The sequence below is a fragment of the Lactuca serriola genome, chromosome 7 (genome assembly GCF_051521515.1).
Source record: "Lactuca serriola cultivar US96UC23 chromosome 7, Lser_US96UC23_V15, whole genome shotgun sequence".
Classification (NCBI taxonomy): domain Eukaryota; kingdom Viridiplantae; phylum Streptophyta; class Magnoliopsida; order Asterales; family Asteraceae; genus Lactuca; species Lactuca serriola.
Genome location: NC_136414.1, coordinates 161,917,214 through 161,935,000, shown reverse-complemented (window position 1 = coordinate 161,935,000; position 17,787 = coordinate 161,917,214). Strand labels below are relative to the sequence as shown.

At 34.4% G+C, this 17,787-nt stretch overlaps 2 protein-coding genes across 3 annotated transcripts; both read left to right on the top strand.

Annotated features, from left to right (window-relative positions):
- The first annotated feature begins 1,618 nt into the window (after nucleotides 1–1,618).
- Nucleotides 1,619–2,769, top strand: LOC145063656 (uncharacterized). 2 transcript variants are annotated; one of them, XM_079011250.1, is made up of 3 exons: nucleotides 1,619–1,773; nucleotides 2,216–2,378; nucleotides 2,452–2,769. In XM_079011250.1, the coding sequence occupies exons 2-3, from the start codon at nucleotides 2,226–2,228 to the stop codon at nucleotides 2,545–2,547; spliced, it is 249 nt and encodes an 82-aa protein (XP_078867376.1). In that variant the 5' UTR covers nucleotides 1,619–1,773; nucleotides 2,216–2,225; the 3' UTR covers nucleotides 2,548–2,769. The 2 variants fall into 2 exon arrangements, with proteins under 2 accessions (XP_078867376.1, XP_078867375.1); XM_079011249.1 differs by having other exon boundaries at nucleotides 1,722–1,859.
- An 8,502-nt stretch (nucleotides 2,770–11,271) lies between these two features.
- Nucleotides 11,272–12,876, top strand: LOC145064164 (Ribosomal protein L9/RNase H1). The gene is made up of 6 exons (XM_079011668.1): nucleotides 11,272–11,402; nucleotides 11,641–11,836; nucleotides 11,939–12,073; nucleotides 12,150–12,257; nucleotides 12,349–12,420; nucleotides 12,506–12,876. The coding sequence occupies exons 2-6, from the start codon at nucleotides 11,681–11,683 to the stop codon at nucleotides 12,668–12,670; spliced, it is 636 nt and encodes a 211-aa protein (XP_078867794.1). The 5' UTR covers nucleotides 11,272–11,402; nucleotides 11,641–11,680; the 3' UTR covers nucleotides 12,671–12,876.
- The last annotated feature ends 4,911 nt before the right edge of the window (nucleotides 12,877–17,787 follow it).

Genomic DNA, 17,787 nt, shown 5'->3' with positions numbered 1-17,787 from the left:
TATTTTTTTAACTAGTCCAGTACACTTTTTGTCTTAATAAGTCCAAATAATAAATATAATTAATTACAAACTACAAATCAACAAATGACAACTTCCCTTTCTCGTCTGTTTCAATACTTAGAAACCACGAACGACTTGAGCTGTAATGACATTTTGACACTTTTTAGTTTCCATGTAACTATATTAGAATATTATATATGGATTATGTTATGTTTTTATATGATTTTTGATGATATTAATTCTATATAGTATTAATAATTTAATATATAAATTTTGTATAAATATATAATATAAATTATACATAATATTAAAAAACCGCTATACCACTGCTATACCACTGCGATAACCGCGATTTCAAATAGCGGCATGTGACCGCTATTGAAATTTGAACCGCAATAACTGCTTAGGACACAGGTACTTCCGGTACGAAAAGGAAGGGCCCGACGCGATGACACAACACCCCCTCATGATTCCACACTTGTTATCATTTGTACTATGATGTTTTTGGCATTTTGTTTTGTGGTTGACTTTTGAGACACTTGATGTATGAAACTAATGGTTTTTAAAACGAAAAATTTTATAACTGTTTATGGGATGTTACATCGATGATGATGAAGACGAGGTTCCAACACATGATATTGCAACGAACTATGAATATATGACTCAGTTACAAGATGAAATTAGTGAGCAGTTGATATAAAATATGGAATAAATTATTTTAAATAAAATTGTTATTGTAAAATTAAAATTGCTATTGTAAGACTAATTTTGTTCCGTGAAGTTTATTTCAACATTGTATGACTAAAATTATTAAAATTTTGGCGTTGGAAAACTATTTTAAGTTTGTAAAATCATTTTATTTAAAATGCAGTTTATTTCAATTTCATGCAGACGTTTAAAAACAAACAGACTTCATATTGCGGATGGTAGATGTTTGGTTCACATTTTTTGCTATAGAGGCTTGTAGATGTGGTTCGCATACTACAAACGTTTGGCTTCGGAAAAAAAAACAAACAACACCTAAATATCATTATGGTATCTAACTCTGTGTTGCTTTCTAATTCATCACTTGTCCAGACCTATTTTGACAATATTTAGTCCATTAGACTTGTCTAGTCTCACCATATATCAATCACATTGATCGATTACATGATCACTACCTAGACTTGGTAAATATTTGTCACCAAACTAGTCAAATTTCCATATATAATCACATAACGAATCAACCCCGTAAGTCGTTAACCTAATCGACAAATCTTGGTAAACTAGGGTGCATAACCCTTATCGATCATATTAACATTTAACTAATCATCAAATTCCTAATAACACCATATTATGAAATCTCATAACCAACTCGGGGTTTAACAACCCTCTACAAAATACTACGTAAACATAATCATCTAATAATGATATAAAAATACCTCGACTCATCTCGTAACTTAACCCTCGTATCCTCGTACACTAGTACAACTATGTGTTTCTAAGTCTTCGAAAACACCTCCTAAGCCTCTCTCCTGATCGCGCGTGTCAAAACTCTTCAACTGACACAAACACACATATTTATAGTATACCTCGAAACCACAAAAGATTGTTCTTCTAGCCTTTTTTGGAACTTGGATTACCCGAACAAATAATGAACTAAATGGCCCAAACTATGAATGGCCCAGATTAGCACTTTAAGCCTGCATCCGTCTTTAAAGTTCCTCTGAACGATGGGGAAGAGATTACTCGAGGAAGGTCGCTAGATTGTTCTTAAGGCGTTGTATTAATCCGGTAATTCTTCGATCTTACTCCAAACATTAATTTCGTTGAACTTTGTAGGAATTCGAGTTTTGCTTAATGAAGTCCGATCATCTAGGGTTTGTTCATGGCCGATTTTGTTTTGATATAAATTGATTGCAGAAGATGATGAAGTTTTCAATTAGAAAGAAAAGGACACCAACAAAATAATCTTCATGCCGAATCAATACGTTATAATTCTTTTAGAACAAAAGGATCTTAAATTATTATTTGAGCTTGAAGATCATGAACGGTTATAGACGTGAATTTGATTTTTTTTGCTTTTACTAAATTCATCAAATTTCAAAACATGATGTCTTTGATTTATTCCATTTTGAACGCAACGAAATATATCTTGTTGTGATTCTTTTATGATAATCTGTGGTGATTCCTTGTTCGATTGAAACCCTAATTTACGTGATTTTTGTTTATACAGTAGTATCAAGATGACAACAGAGAAAGCACCAGCTATGGATTCCTGCAGAAAGAAGAAGTCCGATGACGCCACATTTCTTCAGGATGTTAAAGATCACATCGATGAGTTTGTTCATGCTTCCATGGATGAACACAAAACCTGCTTCAAAAAGACCATATCAAAGGTTTGTTTCTGATACCTCAAACCCCCTTCCAATTTTTAAATTCACTCTGTTTAAAATCACATACAAATTGCAGATGTTTGGGATGTCAAAAGTTGTTGCAGTGAGAAATGCTGCTGAGAATAAGGGAATTGAAAGCTCATTGCCTCTTCGAACTGTTGTTTCCGATTAAGGGTATAACTTTGTTGTTTCCGATTAAGGGTATAAACTTGTAATTTTTGCTTTATGGGTTGTACATCGATAAAGCTTGGCATTTCTTGTTTTGGGCATGAAGTTCTTATGTTAGCTTATTTAAAATTGGTAAGATTTAAAGTCTTTTGATATAGAAATCGATATAATTGAAACTTGTGGAAAAAATAGTCAAAGATATATATGAAAATATGATGTTATAAAACCCTTGTAGATTGTTGTTTTAGTTCTTTGTTTTAAGGTAGATGTTTTAAAATAATGTGACATCATGAGATTGGTGATGTATTTGAGAAATTTGTCATGACAATTGTAAGTCAAATATGATCCAAATCATCAAAAGTCATCCAAATCTCAACAAAAAAAAAATTGTCTATTTATAATGGCTTTTGAGTCAATTGCCACTTCTGAGGTATCCTTGAATGCTAGAATACAACTTGAATATATAAATTGAAATTATGGAATATATGTATGTATGTTAGACATGTTAAGGATACTAAATTCTAATAGAAAATTTCTTTATTTTTGGGACCATGGGATGAGATATGATAATAGATATGATTTTTTTCATCATGGTGTTGTTGCAAAAGCATACCTTTATCATAGGTGGTTATCTTTTATATTGTTTCCAATTGCTACTATAATGTTCAACTTGGGTGGGTGGGTGATGGTTGAAAGCTTACACATATGACATTTAATGAATAAAAACATGTAATTGCATGTGAGAAAATTAATCATGTGGTGATGCCAAGTTAGGATCGACCCTTGATGAGGAAGATGTATTGAGATTTTTCCAAAAGAATGTGGTTGCATTCTAGGCACTTAAGAAGGTGTTTAATAGCGATTCTAAAGACAGCGACATAGAAGATCGTAGCAGAACACGTACCTCGACTGCTAAAGTGTTAAGAGTTTGGAGCTTAAACACATTTAAGTTGAGGACCATTTGTAATCTTTCAAAGTATTGGGTGCAAACAAAATTTAGTCTCAAATTCTTTGGTCTATTATTGTAGCCATTAAGTTCAAGTTAGAAATCAAGCTTGTGTTTATAGTTCGACATATTATAATGTATAAACAATTATATATATATATATATATATATATATATATATATATATATATATATATATATATATATTGCAATTAAAAATAAAGATAATGTTGTAAAATGTATAAATTTTATACATTTTCTGTTACGAAAGTATTTTTGTCATTGTCAATCTTTTTTATTTCATTCACTTGTCTTTTTCCTTGTCTACCAAACAACATGGATTAATTTTTCATATCATTCCAGTATTAATATGATAATGAAATAGTGATGATTTATTTCATTGCCTTGCCAATCTATTCCAACCAACCAAACATAACCTAAGTTATTAGGGTAGTTTATGTTGTTAGAATAGTGTCTAAGGCTGCAACTATATTAGACAAGTATTTGACCCGATTATGCATGACCCTTTTGGGTTGTCTTCACCATAGCAACTTGACAGGATGATTTATTATGAGAGAATAAATATTATTAATATATTATGAGAATAATATAAGGAATAATAATATTGTTATTTGATTAATATAAGTCATAAATTAATTAGAATTAATTTGGTGACTTAAAGAGATTAATTAAATAAGAGGGTATAAACTGTCAGTTGTTTGATAGTTACACTTTGGGCTGTAAATCCTTCTTGGATAGGGTTGGACGATTTCTAGGGCTTAGGATAAGCCACAAATCGTCCAAGGGCTTATCTTGGAAAGGATTTGGATTGCTTTGAGAAAAGATTATCCAACTAGGGTTTAAGGGTGAAACCCTAGGAGCCTTACAAGTATAAATAGACCCTTGGGGCAAGGGAAATCGACACATCTGCTAAAGCAAAGAAACCCTGACCGATTTCTATTCCCTCTCCTCTCTCTCAAATCATCCTCTTGCTAGTTGGTGTTTGTAAGCCATTAGAGGAGTGACATTTGTGACTCTAAAGCTCCAAGAACTAGAAGATCAAACAAGTGTTTCAAGGTATGCTTCTAATTCTGATTTTGTATTGTTCTTATACTCCATTAGTCATTAGAAGTCTTGGATCCAATGCATGTTTAATTAGAGAAACCTAGATCCAAGCATTAGGCTTTGCATGTGCACATAGAAATGTTTATATGACCAAAACCCTTCAGTGGTATCAGAGCATAGATTGGTTTCTATTAAATTGATGCATGATTGTTTGTTTCTTGCTTGCAAAATTCGAATTTTGTGATTCTGAGTCATGAACTCGACGAGTCCCATGGTGGACTCGGCGAGTTGGCTTGACTCGACGAGTCCAGTTGGGAACTCGGCGAGTCCGAGCGTCAGGAAGAGCCAAAATCGGGATTTTTTGATATTTATCTTATGGAAACTTGCCTTTATCATATTAGATCAACCCTAATCCGATTTTATAATATATATGACTATAATATTGATCTAATTAAAGACACTTATCAATTAATAAAATATTTAATTTCCTTATGTGATAATTAATTAATTATTTTGATTAAATTGGTAAATTATTTTGCAAGAAATCATTAAATAAATCAAATATGGATAATTATGAAATTAATTGTTAATTAAGATTATTTGTTATTTGATCCTCCATGTTTTAAATGTTTAAATTTGCCCTCAAGTTTTGAAATTTATGTTTTATGATTAAAAGCTTAATTTAGACAATTTAAATTTCAAACCCTAGAATTTTACAAGTTTAAAATCCAACCCTATACTAATATAATATTACAAGATTAATATGTATATATATATGTATAACTAAAATGCTAGTCTTACCGTTAGTAGGCCTCATTCACGAAGCCGATCTATAAGGTGGGTATAAGGTTGTGGCCTATAAAATGACGCTTAATGAGTGTACACTCACACCCACCGCTTGCTTGATCGGTGGAGGGTCGTTAGCCGAACGGGTAGGATAGGGCAACCTCATCTCTCATTAAAAGTATAATATAAAATACAAAGTAACTACATGTTTTTCAAAAAATTTCCCAATCTTAGTTACTTTAGGAAAAGTGAATTGATGTAATCCCATGAAATTACACTTTGCACCCTTGCTAAGAAGTTAGTGGAGCGTGTGTGGTTTACCGGCACACTAATTGGTTCTAAGCAAAGGTGGCAAAGGGTGATTCATTGTTTATCATAGTTCGATGGAGCGTGTGTGGTTTACCGGCACATCGAATAGGTGATCGTTACAATGAAGGCACCATGTAAATTTGCATGGTAATTCACACCCACTTTGTGATCCTCGGTATCCCAGTCACAAACAAGAGGGGCATATCGAGATTTAAACATGCCATTGAAAGGTTTCAATGAATCTCATCTAAACCTAGGAATTCTCAATACATTTAGAACTTAAAGTTATGTTTTCATGATGGAGAATTAGTGAATCGTCATTCACTTACCTTCAAATTGTTTGCATGTTAGATTACGGTATCCCTTTTCTAATATGTAAATATTGTTGTTGGATCCTAGCCCTAATTTTCCTATTGGGTGATAATTAGGGATTCATATTCTAATCTATCTTTGTCCTTTCTATTTGTAGATGTCGAACGCAAACAACGCTGCTGCTAGTTCATTCACATTGATGAGCCTTTGTTAAAATGTCACTTTCGATGGGACGAACTTTAGCGAATGGATAAGATACATTCGCACTATTGCTCGCTATGAGGACAAGGAGTATGTCCTCGATTAGAAGCTCGAGAAGATCAACCCTGAAACCGCTACTCCGGCTGAAATGACCGCTTTTGAAACTCACGAGCGTGATGCAATGAAGGTACATTGCATCATGATAGCCACTATGAACTCCGAATTCCAAAAGTCCTATGAGGACATGTATCCGTACGAGATGCACCAAGACTTGTTGGAGAGATACCTCCAAAATGCGAGACAAGAGCGTTATGAGATTTTCACTAACATGATTTCCGCTAAAATGGGTCATGGAGAGTCTCTTACCGTGCACCTGCAAAAGATGCAAAGGTATGTCGACCGTCTTCGCAAGTTGAATGTTGACTTTGGGGAATACTTGGCGATCAACATGGTGCTTCAATCTTTGCCTCCAAGTTACAATCAATTTAGGATGACCTACCACATGAACAAAAAAGAGGTCACCCTAAGCAAGCTCCAAGGTCTCTTGAGGGTCGCTGAGAGCAACTTCAAGGACAAGTCTGTTGCACCCACTCCCAATCCACCCGCTGCTCTTGTTTTGGCTATTGGACAAGGAAGGGGAAAGAAGAGGAAGGCTTCATCTAAGAACCATCGCAAGGTTAAGTCCCGAGATGGTGCCTCTTCTAGTGGGACCAAAGTTGATCCTGCTAAACCCTACCCTAACCCAAAGGAGGCAGAGTGCCACCACTGCCACAAGATAGGACATTAGAAGAGAAGCTGCCCAGAGTACCTGCAAGCCATCAAGGAAGGAAAGATCAAGCTGTCTTTCGCAGGGACTAAGAAGAAATAGAGACGTGGAGCATGGAAGAATAAATCTAATCATGGGGAACAGAAGATCGTCGCCTGTGACCAAGATTGGAGTGTATTCTTTAGTGCTTAGGAATGGTTTATCTTTAGATTTGAACAATTGTTGCTATTCGCCAGAAATGGTTAGAAACATCATTTTATTTCATGGTTTGTTTAGACAAGGTTTTAGATTTTCTTTTAATAATGAGAATGGTTCTATTTTGGCTTATCTAAATGGTGTCTTTTATTTTGAAGCTATACCATGTAATGGAATTTATGAAACCGTTATGATTGTAGATAACTTAGGAAATGATGTTTTATGCATGGATTCTTCCAATCGTATGGATAGAGCATCCTTGTGGCATTGTCGTCTTGGACATGTCAACAAGAAGCGCATAGCCCAACTCCAAAAGGATGGAGTGTTGGAGTCATTCGACCTTAGGGAAGATGACACATGCGAGTCTTGTTTACTTGGAAAGATGACCAAGTCACCCTTCACAAGTACGTGTGAAAGAGGTGAGGGTCTATTGGACCTAATACATACTGATGTATGTGGTCCGTTTAGATCAACCACGAAGGATGGGAACCGCTTCTATGTGACTTTTACCGATGACTATAGTAGATATGGGTATATCTACTTAATCAAGCAAAAGTCAGAAACTTTTGAAAAGTTCAAAGAGTTCAAAAATGAAGTGGAGAATCAATTGGGCAGGAAAATCAAGATGCTTCGATCCGATCGAGGAGGAGAGTACCTAAGTCTTGAATTCCACGATTATCTCAAGGAGTGTGGAATAGTTTCACAATTGACGCCACCTAGGACACCACAATTGAATGGTGTGGCAGAAAGGCGTAATCGAACCTTGTTGGACATGGTTCACTCTATGATGAGTCGTGCTTCACTATCAATCTCTTTTTGGGGGTATGCCTTAGATACTGCCGCCCATATCCTTAACCGAGTCCCTACTAAGAAGGTTGCCAAAACACCTCACGAGATGTGGACATGGAAAGCTCCCTCGTTGGCACACATCAAGGTTTGGGGTTGCGAGGTTTTCGTAAGACATAGCAAAGGGTTGCTGCAATGTTCATGAGTGCTTATGAACTGGTTTTGAGCATTGGAACAAACCCGTGCTTGCTGAAATCACCTTATGGAATATGATATAAAAGGGTGATCGCAAGACGATAATATCATATAGTCTTAAAACCTAGATATATGGTTTGTTATTTGTTAATTGGTTGTACATTGATAATGCGAAAACGCATCAGTAACTCGGTGTTATAAAACGCATTGTTGTGTATAGTTGATTAATAAATAAGTAAATGCATATAAGTCGAAGTTTATCTGTTACTTTTATCCCAAGAGGGTAAAAGCGATATCTCGGCCGCTCGATGATTTGATTTGACTTATGTGCCGGGCCCAGTCAGAACTAAATTGATGTGTTCGATTAAGTTCTATGTCAAATGAATCGAAGATCGAGAAACCAAAGTGCTAGACTAATTATTCCATAGAATTGTCAGCATGATATCTAACAGAGGACTGTACGATCCCTTATCTAAAGGAAAAGATTGATTAGATCAGAGTTTGACAGCGTCTTTGAGAGCTACGATTGCAAATCGAATTGTACTTGTGCATATAGTTACTAGACTTATCCAAGTGGGAGACTGTTGGAATAGTGTCTAAGGCTGCAACTATATTAGACAAGTATTTGACCCGATTATGCATGGCCCTTTTGGGTTGCCTTCACCATAGCAACTTGACAGGATGATTTATTATGAGAGAATAAATATTATTAATATATTATGAGAATAATATAAGGAATAATAATATTGTTATTTGATTAATATAAGTCATAAATTAATTAGAATTAATTTGGTGACTTAAAGAGATTAATTAAATAAGAGGGTATAAACTGTCAGTTGTTTGATAGTTACACTTTGGGCTGTAAATCCTTCTTGGATAGGGTTGGACGATTTCTAGGGCTTAGGATAAGCCAAAAATCGTCCAAGGGCTTATCTTGGAAAGGATTTGGATTGCTTTGAGAAAAGATTATCCAACTAGGGTTTAAGGGTGAAACCCTAAGAGCCTTACAAGTATAAATAGACCATTGGGGCAAGGGAAATCGACACATCTGCTAAAGCAAAGAAACCCTGGCCGATTTCTATTCCCTCTCCTCTCTCTCAAATCATCCTCTTGCTAGTTGGTGTTTGTAAGCCATTAGAGGAGTGACATTTGTGACTCTAAAGCTCCAAGAACTAGAAGATCAAACAAGTGTTTCAAGGTATGCTTCTAATTCTGATTTTGTATTGTTCTTATACTCCATTAGTCATTAGAAGTCTTGGATCCAATGCATGTTTAATTAGAGAAACCTAGATCCAAGCATTAGGGTTTGCATGTGCACATAGGAATGTTCATATGGCCAAAACCCTTCATATGTAATCTACAAAACTTATGTGGTAGGTTTGAAAATCTAAAAGGCCTTTGTGGAAGATATAGAAAAGGGTAAATTACATCAACCGTCCCTCGTGCACATGCCAAAAAGCGTGTATAGTCCATATTTTCAAAAATTAACTCGGACCATCCCTCATTTCGTTAAAAGTTACACGCTTCATCCCTCGTTAATTTAAATTTGCACGTTTCATTCCTTGTGATACATAAAAAAACTATAATACCTTTTTCTTTTTCTTTTTCATTTATATTGAGCATTTTTTATATTTTTAATTATTAAAAATTATTTCAATTATTTTTCTATTTTGTTGAATAACACTTGACCACCACCGGTAATCTACACCACCATCGGAAAAGGAATCACCATCGCCACCCCTCATCGGAAAAAGGAGCACCACAACCACCCCTCACTTCATCCCACCCACTCCTTCATTCAAAATTCGAATGTTTCATTGAAAATAACCACAAACCACCACCTCATTCACCGACCCAACCATTTACTATTAACACCACCACAACCTCTATCAAGAAACCCACCTAAAAATCTAGAAAAATAATCAGGGCAAATCAGGAAGGAATAATCTTGGCATGGAAATGTTTAATTCGAAATCGGTAAAGGATTTGAAGTTCTTAAATTGAAAGCAAATCTGATTCAGTGAACCTCTAAATATGATTCGATACCAGGGAGATGGCAAGAGGGGATTATAAACTTGTACTTCGTCTGAGTCATTGCTCATCAATTTCTTACCCCTTAACCTCCAATTCGTTGTCTCATTCACTTCATAAGAAGATAGAGAAGCATATGGTGATCGATTAGAGGGAGAAGAATAAGGTTGTATCTGTGTTGAGACTTATGGGTATAAACACGCAAAATCCGAACAGGAGGTTGCGGTGGTGGTTGCGATTTGTAGAGAAAGTCAGGTTGCATTATTATCCTTCTTATGCCCTAACTAAAACCCTTGAACATCCATCTTCGAAAATCTGTGGATGGTACATCACATTGGCCACGATTGACTTGATTTCTTACCTAACCTCATTATCTCATATCTGTAAACCCTTCATCTTCTCCGATGAGCATCAAAAACCCCTCCGATTTTGCACCCTTTTTATCTTACAGATCCAATTTCTAGGTGTGTGGTCGATGACGTAGTTGCAAAAGATATGAGAAGGTGACTGAGCGGATCTATGATGGTGGTGCTTTGTCGGAAGTCGTCGGTCTCATTCTTCACTTGTACGCCACCGTCGAAAGTTGCCGACGGAATTTTAGATCAAGGTGTCGATGGTTTTTTTTGGCTCAGTGATATAGGTCTGATGTGAACGAGGTAAGAACAGGGAAGATGGAAGTGCGTACGAAGGGGTTTGAATATTTGGTTTATTTATTTATTTTTTAATTTAAAACTGATAAAGAAATAAAAAATGAAAAAAGAAAATAGTAAGGGTAAGATAGTCATTTCATGTCAATAGGGACTGAGCGCGCAAGAAAAAATAAAAATAGGGATGGTCCGAGTTAATTTTTGAAAATAAGGACTAAACACGCTTCCTGGCATGTGCACGAGGGACGAATGGTGTAATTTACCCTATAGAAAAACTCAAACGTTTGTGGTTATTTTAAAAAGTCAATTCATTTTTTGATTATTCCATTCCAACCAACAAAATATATAAGATATTAGGGTAGTTTATGTAAAATCTACAAAACTTGTGTGGTAGGTTTGAAAATCTCAAAGAAGTTTGTGGAAGATGTAGAAAAACTCAAACATTTGTGGCTACTTTAAAAAGTTCAACAACTTCGATAAAATGTAGTAGGGAAAATAAATTTATCGCCGACTCCATTGCTTAACTGGAGAAGCAGAACGTTCGCCGCCGCTCTGAAGCCCGTTACCGGCGACCACCAGGTTACCACCGCCGTCGATAACAGCGGAACACCTTCACCCAAGTAAAATATCGAAATCTCTAACCTCTAAACTAGCGTTTTATCTAATGTCAGATGATTCGCGTCTACTTTGGTTTGATATAAACCCTAATCGTGTTGATTCCAAGTGAATTAATTCCTGAATTTGTAATTCGATCAAAATCACTTACATTGTATGCTTATTCCTCTGCTTCAAATTCGAACGCGTGACAAAACTTGCAAATGATTCCACCTTTTTGTAAACAATCGATTCATTTTTCAGGAATATAAACATTTTGTTTTTTCGACCGAAGATTTAAACGATGGTTTACCTCCAATATGGCCGAAATATTCTTCGACAGAGTAAGATTTTGAAAGATACAGCTCTCTTCCAGAATTCCGATTCTGTTCTACATCATCCATTATTCTATGCTACTCAAGGCGTTAGATACAGAAAATTGGAGGTCATTCTTACAACAGTAAGTAGATCAGTTTCATCGATTAACCTCCTACCTCCATCTATTCTGTATAAACTTTACTACTCTTCAACATGAAATGAAGAAATTTTTGGTTAAATTCAGACCATAGACAAGCTCGGGAAAGCAGGTGAAACAGTGAAAGTTGCTCCTGGACATTTCCGCAACCATCTGATGCCCAAATTGCTTGCAGTTCCAAATATTGAAAAGTTTGCTTATCTCATCAGTGAACAGAGGAAGGTTGTTCCATCTTTCTGAATTTCTCTTTCATAAACAGATCTCAACAAAGCTAATCCTTTTATCTATTTTCAACCAGATATATCAACCCAAAGAAGCTGAAGAGGTGAAGGTAGTTCCAAAGACTGAAGAAGACACCATGAAAGAATACAGAACAGCAGCTAGACGACTTGAAAATGCTAAACTGGTTTGTAAAATGTAAACTGTAAATTGTAAATTGTAATTCAATTCTCCATCTTCCAAATTTACATTTTCTTGATCTTGTTCAATGCTTACAGGTTCTGAGAAGATACATAAAGATAGATACAGAACTTCGTTCACCTGTGGAAAAAGATGAAATCATATCTGAGGTAACAATTTATAAAAACTTAGGATTTAAGTCAAAAGGAAACAGATGATTGATGATTTTGATTCAATTTTTTGGTGATGTGACAGGTGGCAAGACAGATTGGAGTGCGTATTGAGCCTGAAAATTTACAATTGGAGTCTCCTTTGTCAAGTTTAGGGGAATTTGAGGTGCCACTTCGATTGCCTAAATCTCTTCCTTTACCAGAGGGTAAGGTTAACTGGACTCTTACTATCAAAATTCGAAAGAAGTGAAGAGAATTAAGTGCTTAATATTTTCACTTTTTAGCATTCATTAGGTTATTGAGTTTCACAAAACACTTTGTCTTTTTGTTTTTTGGTGGAAATGTTCTCAATTGGGAATTGTTAGACATTTGGTTTTTGTAGTTTTATTTTCTTGCTTCATTTAAAATAAAAACTATATATGGAGATCATATAATGGAAGACTTAAATTGGTGAAAGATTATAAGATTTGTTGGACATGTAGTTTGTTAGAAACATATGGAAATTGACAAATTGTAGGAATGTTTTTAACTAATTTAAATATAGCGAATTCGGTTATATTTTTATTTTTAGGGGTAAATGTAAGAAACCATTTTTTTCTTCTTATTATAGCATTGTATTTTAATTATATTGGTTATTAGAGCCTTGTACTTTGAGAAATGTGTATGTTATAATAATTGGTAACTTATTGATTAGAATTATGATGATAAGATACAAGTTAGTTGGTTTTATTTATGTCATTATGTTTATAAGATGTCAATATGTAATATGTTACTAAATGGTATTTTTATATGACATTTTAAAACTTTATGTGTCCATAAGTTTATTCTCATAGTAAGTTGGATTGGCTATTTAAATTCTATGTTATGCTAATGGAGAGTTGGAGTTACTTTTTAATGTATTGATTTGACCAAGAGACGGTTTTCGTGTTAGACAAATTCCCTGCTAAAAACAATTAGGGTGCGTTTAGTTGCGGAAAAATAGATCGTTTTTTGGAAAATTTTTCTAAGGAAAATCAGAATTTTGAAAACGCGTTTAGTTCGTCAAATTTTCTAAATTTTTCATGGAAAATGAAAATTTTCCATTTTCTAAAATTATAAAGAAGTCGGAAATTTTTGAAAAGCTGATAGTCATTGTTTTTCACATTTTTTTAATCTTAAAAATTTCTAAAATATAAACACACACCCACTCCCACCCCCATCCATCTCTACCTATCCCAACCCACCACACCCACCTATTGCCAAGCCCACCCTCACCCCCACCCACACCCATACCCCCACACCGCCACCTGTCATCACCAACACAATCAACCTAACTCTACCACCGCTACTGTTTTCTAAAAGAAAACTGATAGAAAAATATACGTCTAAACACGTTTTCTAATTTTCTAAAACTGAATGAAAAATGAATAAGTTTTAACTAAATGTATTTTCTAATTTTTCCAATGAAAACGGAAAAGGGAAAACGGAAAACGGAAAATAAAAACTGTTTTTCTATAACTAAACGCAACATTAGTCTTTATTAAGGCTATTGAATGTGAGCAACATGTTAAGGAATGTTATCACACTCAAAAATTGTTACCTCACGTGTTATGCCTTTATTAAGGCTATTGGAGGTTTCTTTATAAGCATGTGAATTTTTCCGAGCATGAATTCCTAAAACCAACTCTCGTCAAATCATTTCATATAGTTGGATTTTTTTTTTGTACATTAGTTTTAAATTTATAAGTCCTGATCTATCGCAGCTAAACTACTATACACAACAAGAAGAGTATCTAATCGTGTAATAGTATAATTTTGGTAAGAAATTACGTCTAAACACTAGGGAAATGAGAATGATTTATATCAAATAATCAAATGTCAATTAAACTTATAAACAATAATGTAAAAATGTTTTTTGTTTAAACTTAACTACAATTAATTAAAACTAATAAAACAAAAACATAACTAGATAATTGATTTAGAAACAAAAGAGATATAGATTGCCTTTAAAGATGGTGAATTCCAAATAAGTCCAATATTAGTTATTATTTACCGATTTCTAATGTTATTAGTTATTTTGGTCCGATTAACTAATTTATCTAATTATTAAGACAATTAAAATAAAGACCATGCGATTAATTATCTAACAATTATAATTAAGTTCGTATCATGAGAGATTTGATCTAGTGTTTTCTTATTAATTGTCATGACAATCAATCTTAAACATAAGTGGTTATCGAATGCTCCCTTCGACATAAATTTACGATTATATTACCTAACTCTAGGATTTGGTCCATCATTATTCATAATTGCCAAATGGTATTGGACAACTATGATTCAAGCTAATAAAACCAGCTTGATTGTCTAAATTCTACTAACTCATCAATAGATAATAAAAATCAAAAGCTTAACACATAAGTATTTGATCAAAAAAACATAAGATATTAAATAAAACTAAATATTTGAATAATAAAATCACACCAAGTCATTAGGTTAAATCTATTATAGTGAAAATATAAGTGTTTTACCTCATAATCAGTTGGTAAAAACATAAAAGCATCAGAAAAGATTTACTAAACACAATCATTAAGTAAAGCGATTCGTAGTCCTAATGCTCCTAGCTCCCGATTCTTCAAATATTCGCTCCAAAGGGCTTCTCTAACCTTAATATCAACCCAAAAGAGTTTTTGGATGTTAAGAAACCTTTTAACCCCTGGGGAAAGGTTCCGAAGGTTGCATACCAAATTAGGGTTGAAACATCTTATATATATAGACTAAGCAATGCCCCATTGCGACCAGGGCATAGTAACGTTGCGAGTAGTATAGAATTTGTGTTTGAGTCAGACACTACAGCAGGGCGCGACACGTTTTGTAGCCAGGCATGACGCGGTTTTTGGTTTTTCTTGCTTATCTTTGTTTTTCATCATTGTAAGCTCAAATCAGCTCCAATATCTCCCTTTTGCTCCAATCCACACAAATTTGCTATCATTATCCAATCCAAATCATTTTAAGTATCATTTATATTCAAATATAACATTTATATGCAAAGATATTAAGATAATGGCCTAAAATATATGTATAAGTATGACTACATTAAAAAAATACACCACATTTATTTTTTTTGCTTGTCCTTAAACAAACTTAAATTCATTTTAAGCATAATTGCAATTAATTTTCGATATCATAACATAAAAACTCTACTTACAAACATCACACAAGATAATTCATACCCTTAAAAAATCCCCAAACCTCAACATGTTTTATCCAAGTTCCCATGCGACTCAATCTAAAAACTAAAAAGAACAAAAAAAAAATTACAACTTTGACTTTGCAAGCTATGGCCTTTTCTTTTTTACACTTTTTACACTTTTAACATTTTCAATATATTCATACTTTATAATTTTTTATTGACTCAAAACTTTGTAAACTTTCCACAAACCGGTGACATTTTCGCCTTATTGACTCTACTTGAATGTTTTTTTTCCGACTATTTTTTTCACAACATTTTTTTCTTGTTCTTTTCACACAACTTGAACATGTGCTTAAGCTCATAAACTTAACCTCAACCTTTATCGGCTAACGATAGAGTCTAATAATTAATGACTAGTATAAATTTTCACGGGTTTATTTTAACTAGAAAAAACCATGACAATCAAATTCAATTGTGCCACTACATACCCAAGGGAAGGATGTGTGTTCTTGAGTTTCAGTTAAGGAAGGAAATAGAAGGATTTGAAGGGGAATAAAAGGATTATTTTTCATGAAGTATTTCATTCCACTTTTGGGATGATTTTAAGGGAAAGGGAATGGAAGGGAAGGGCTATAGTCGACACCATCTTTTAACTTTGACCAAGGCTAACAAACCAACAAAACTAAATCTTGTGGTTGATGATCCCATTAGCTTGGTTGTAGTCAACGTCACAATAACCATGGTGGTGGTCATCGATATGGTATGGGAAACATAGATAGCCCTATTGTCCATTTTCTTCGGATCCCAATAGGCGTTTTCAACATATTGTGTAAGGCTCGTAGATCTGGGCTAGTCAATTTAGAGACGATAAGCGTTAAAAAAAATTACATTTTGATAGAACAATGTTTAGAATAAATAATCTTAACCAAGTTTTAGTATATGTCACAAGGTTTCTGTACATATAAAGAACGCTGAAATCCGAGTTATAACGAAGAAGTTATGACCTGTCGAAGTTTCGCGACAGATTCGACACGACGCTGTAGGACGTAAATAGTGAATTTACGATAGAGCAATTTTTAGCCTTAGCAATCTAAACGAAAGTTGTAGAATACATTAAACCGAGAGCGCGCATAAAAGGAACGTCCATATCCGACTTCGTATGAGGGAGTTATGATTTTTCAAAGTTTCAGCTTAGTAGTATGCAGCCCAAAACTTGATATTTAGATCGAGTGATGTTTAGCCGAAACAATCTAAACGAGAATCGAAGATCTCATTAATAGTAGTGCAACGGTAAAAAGACAAACGAAAACGGACGTCAGATGAAGAATTTATGAATTTATAACGAACGTTTCCTGTCCCGGCTTACTAAAAATATAATATTAAAAATGAAGTCAAAATTAGCCGACGGAATCTAAATAAAAGTTGTAGGACATAATCTTACCTATGCGTGGATACAAAGAATGTTGAAAACGGAGCTCGTATGCGAAAGATATGAATTTTTGAAGTTCGGGGCACGAACTTCAACCTGTGTCAGAACTCACAACGTGAACATAGAGTTCACGATGTGAACTTACTGATTGACACCTTCATAGCCTGACAGACTCATGTCGCGACTACGCACCTGATGACGACCAAGTTCACGACGTGAACAAGCCTGGTTCACGATGTGAATAGCGAAATTCAGCCCTATAAATAGAAATCGAAGGCAGCCGGTTTTGGTTTCTAAATTCTCAACCCCTCTCCTACTTTTCTCATCATTAAACCTACTTTTAGCCCCCTAAAGTCCCGATATCATCCCCGACACCCGAAGCAATTCCCGAAGCCTCGAAGATCCCGAGAAAAAGAGTTTTCGAGCCGAAACTCTGCCCGCGTGAAGACCGGTTTTTGAAGATATCCCAGTTTCATCAAAGAATATTACTATAAGAGCCGTAGTGCTATCCGATCATCGTTTTATCATGTGAGTGTGTAGTCACTTTTATCTAACACATAGATATGAATTATATTCTATAAAATACATGCTATGTGTTTTTATATTATTTGTTTATTTGAGATGGATGTTTATGGAATGATCTATACATGTTAAGAATGATTTAAACAATATATGTATTTGTATCTACAAATATGTTGGGTAGAACATGGGTAGATGAAATAGTTGATGTGAGACGAAATAAAATAATGAGAAGTTTTGATGATAATGA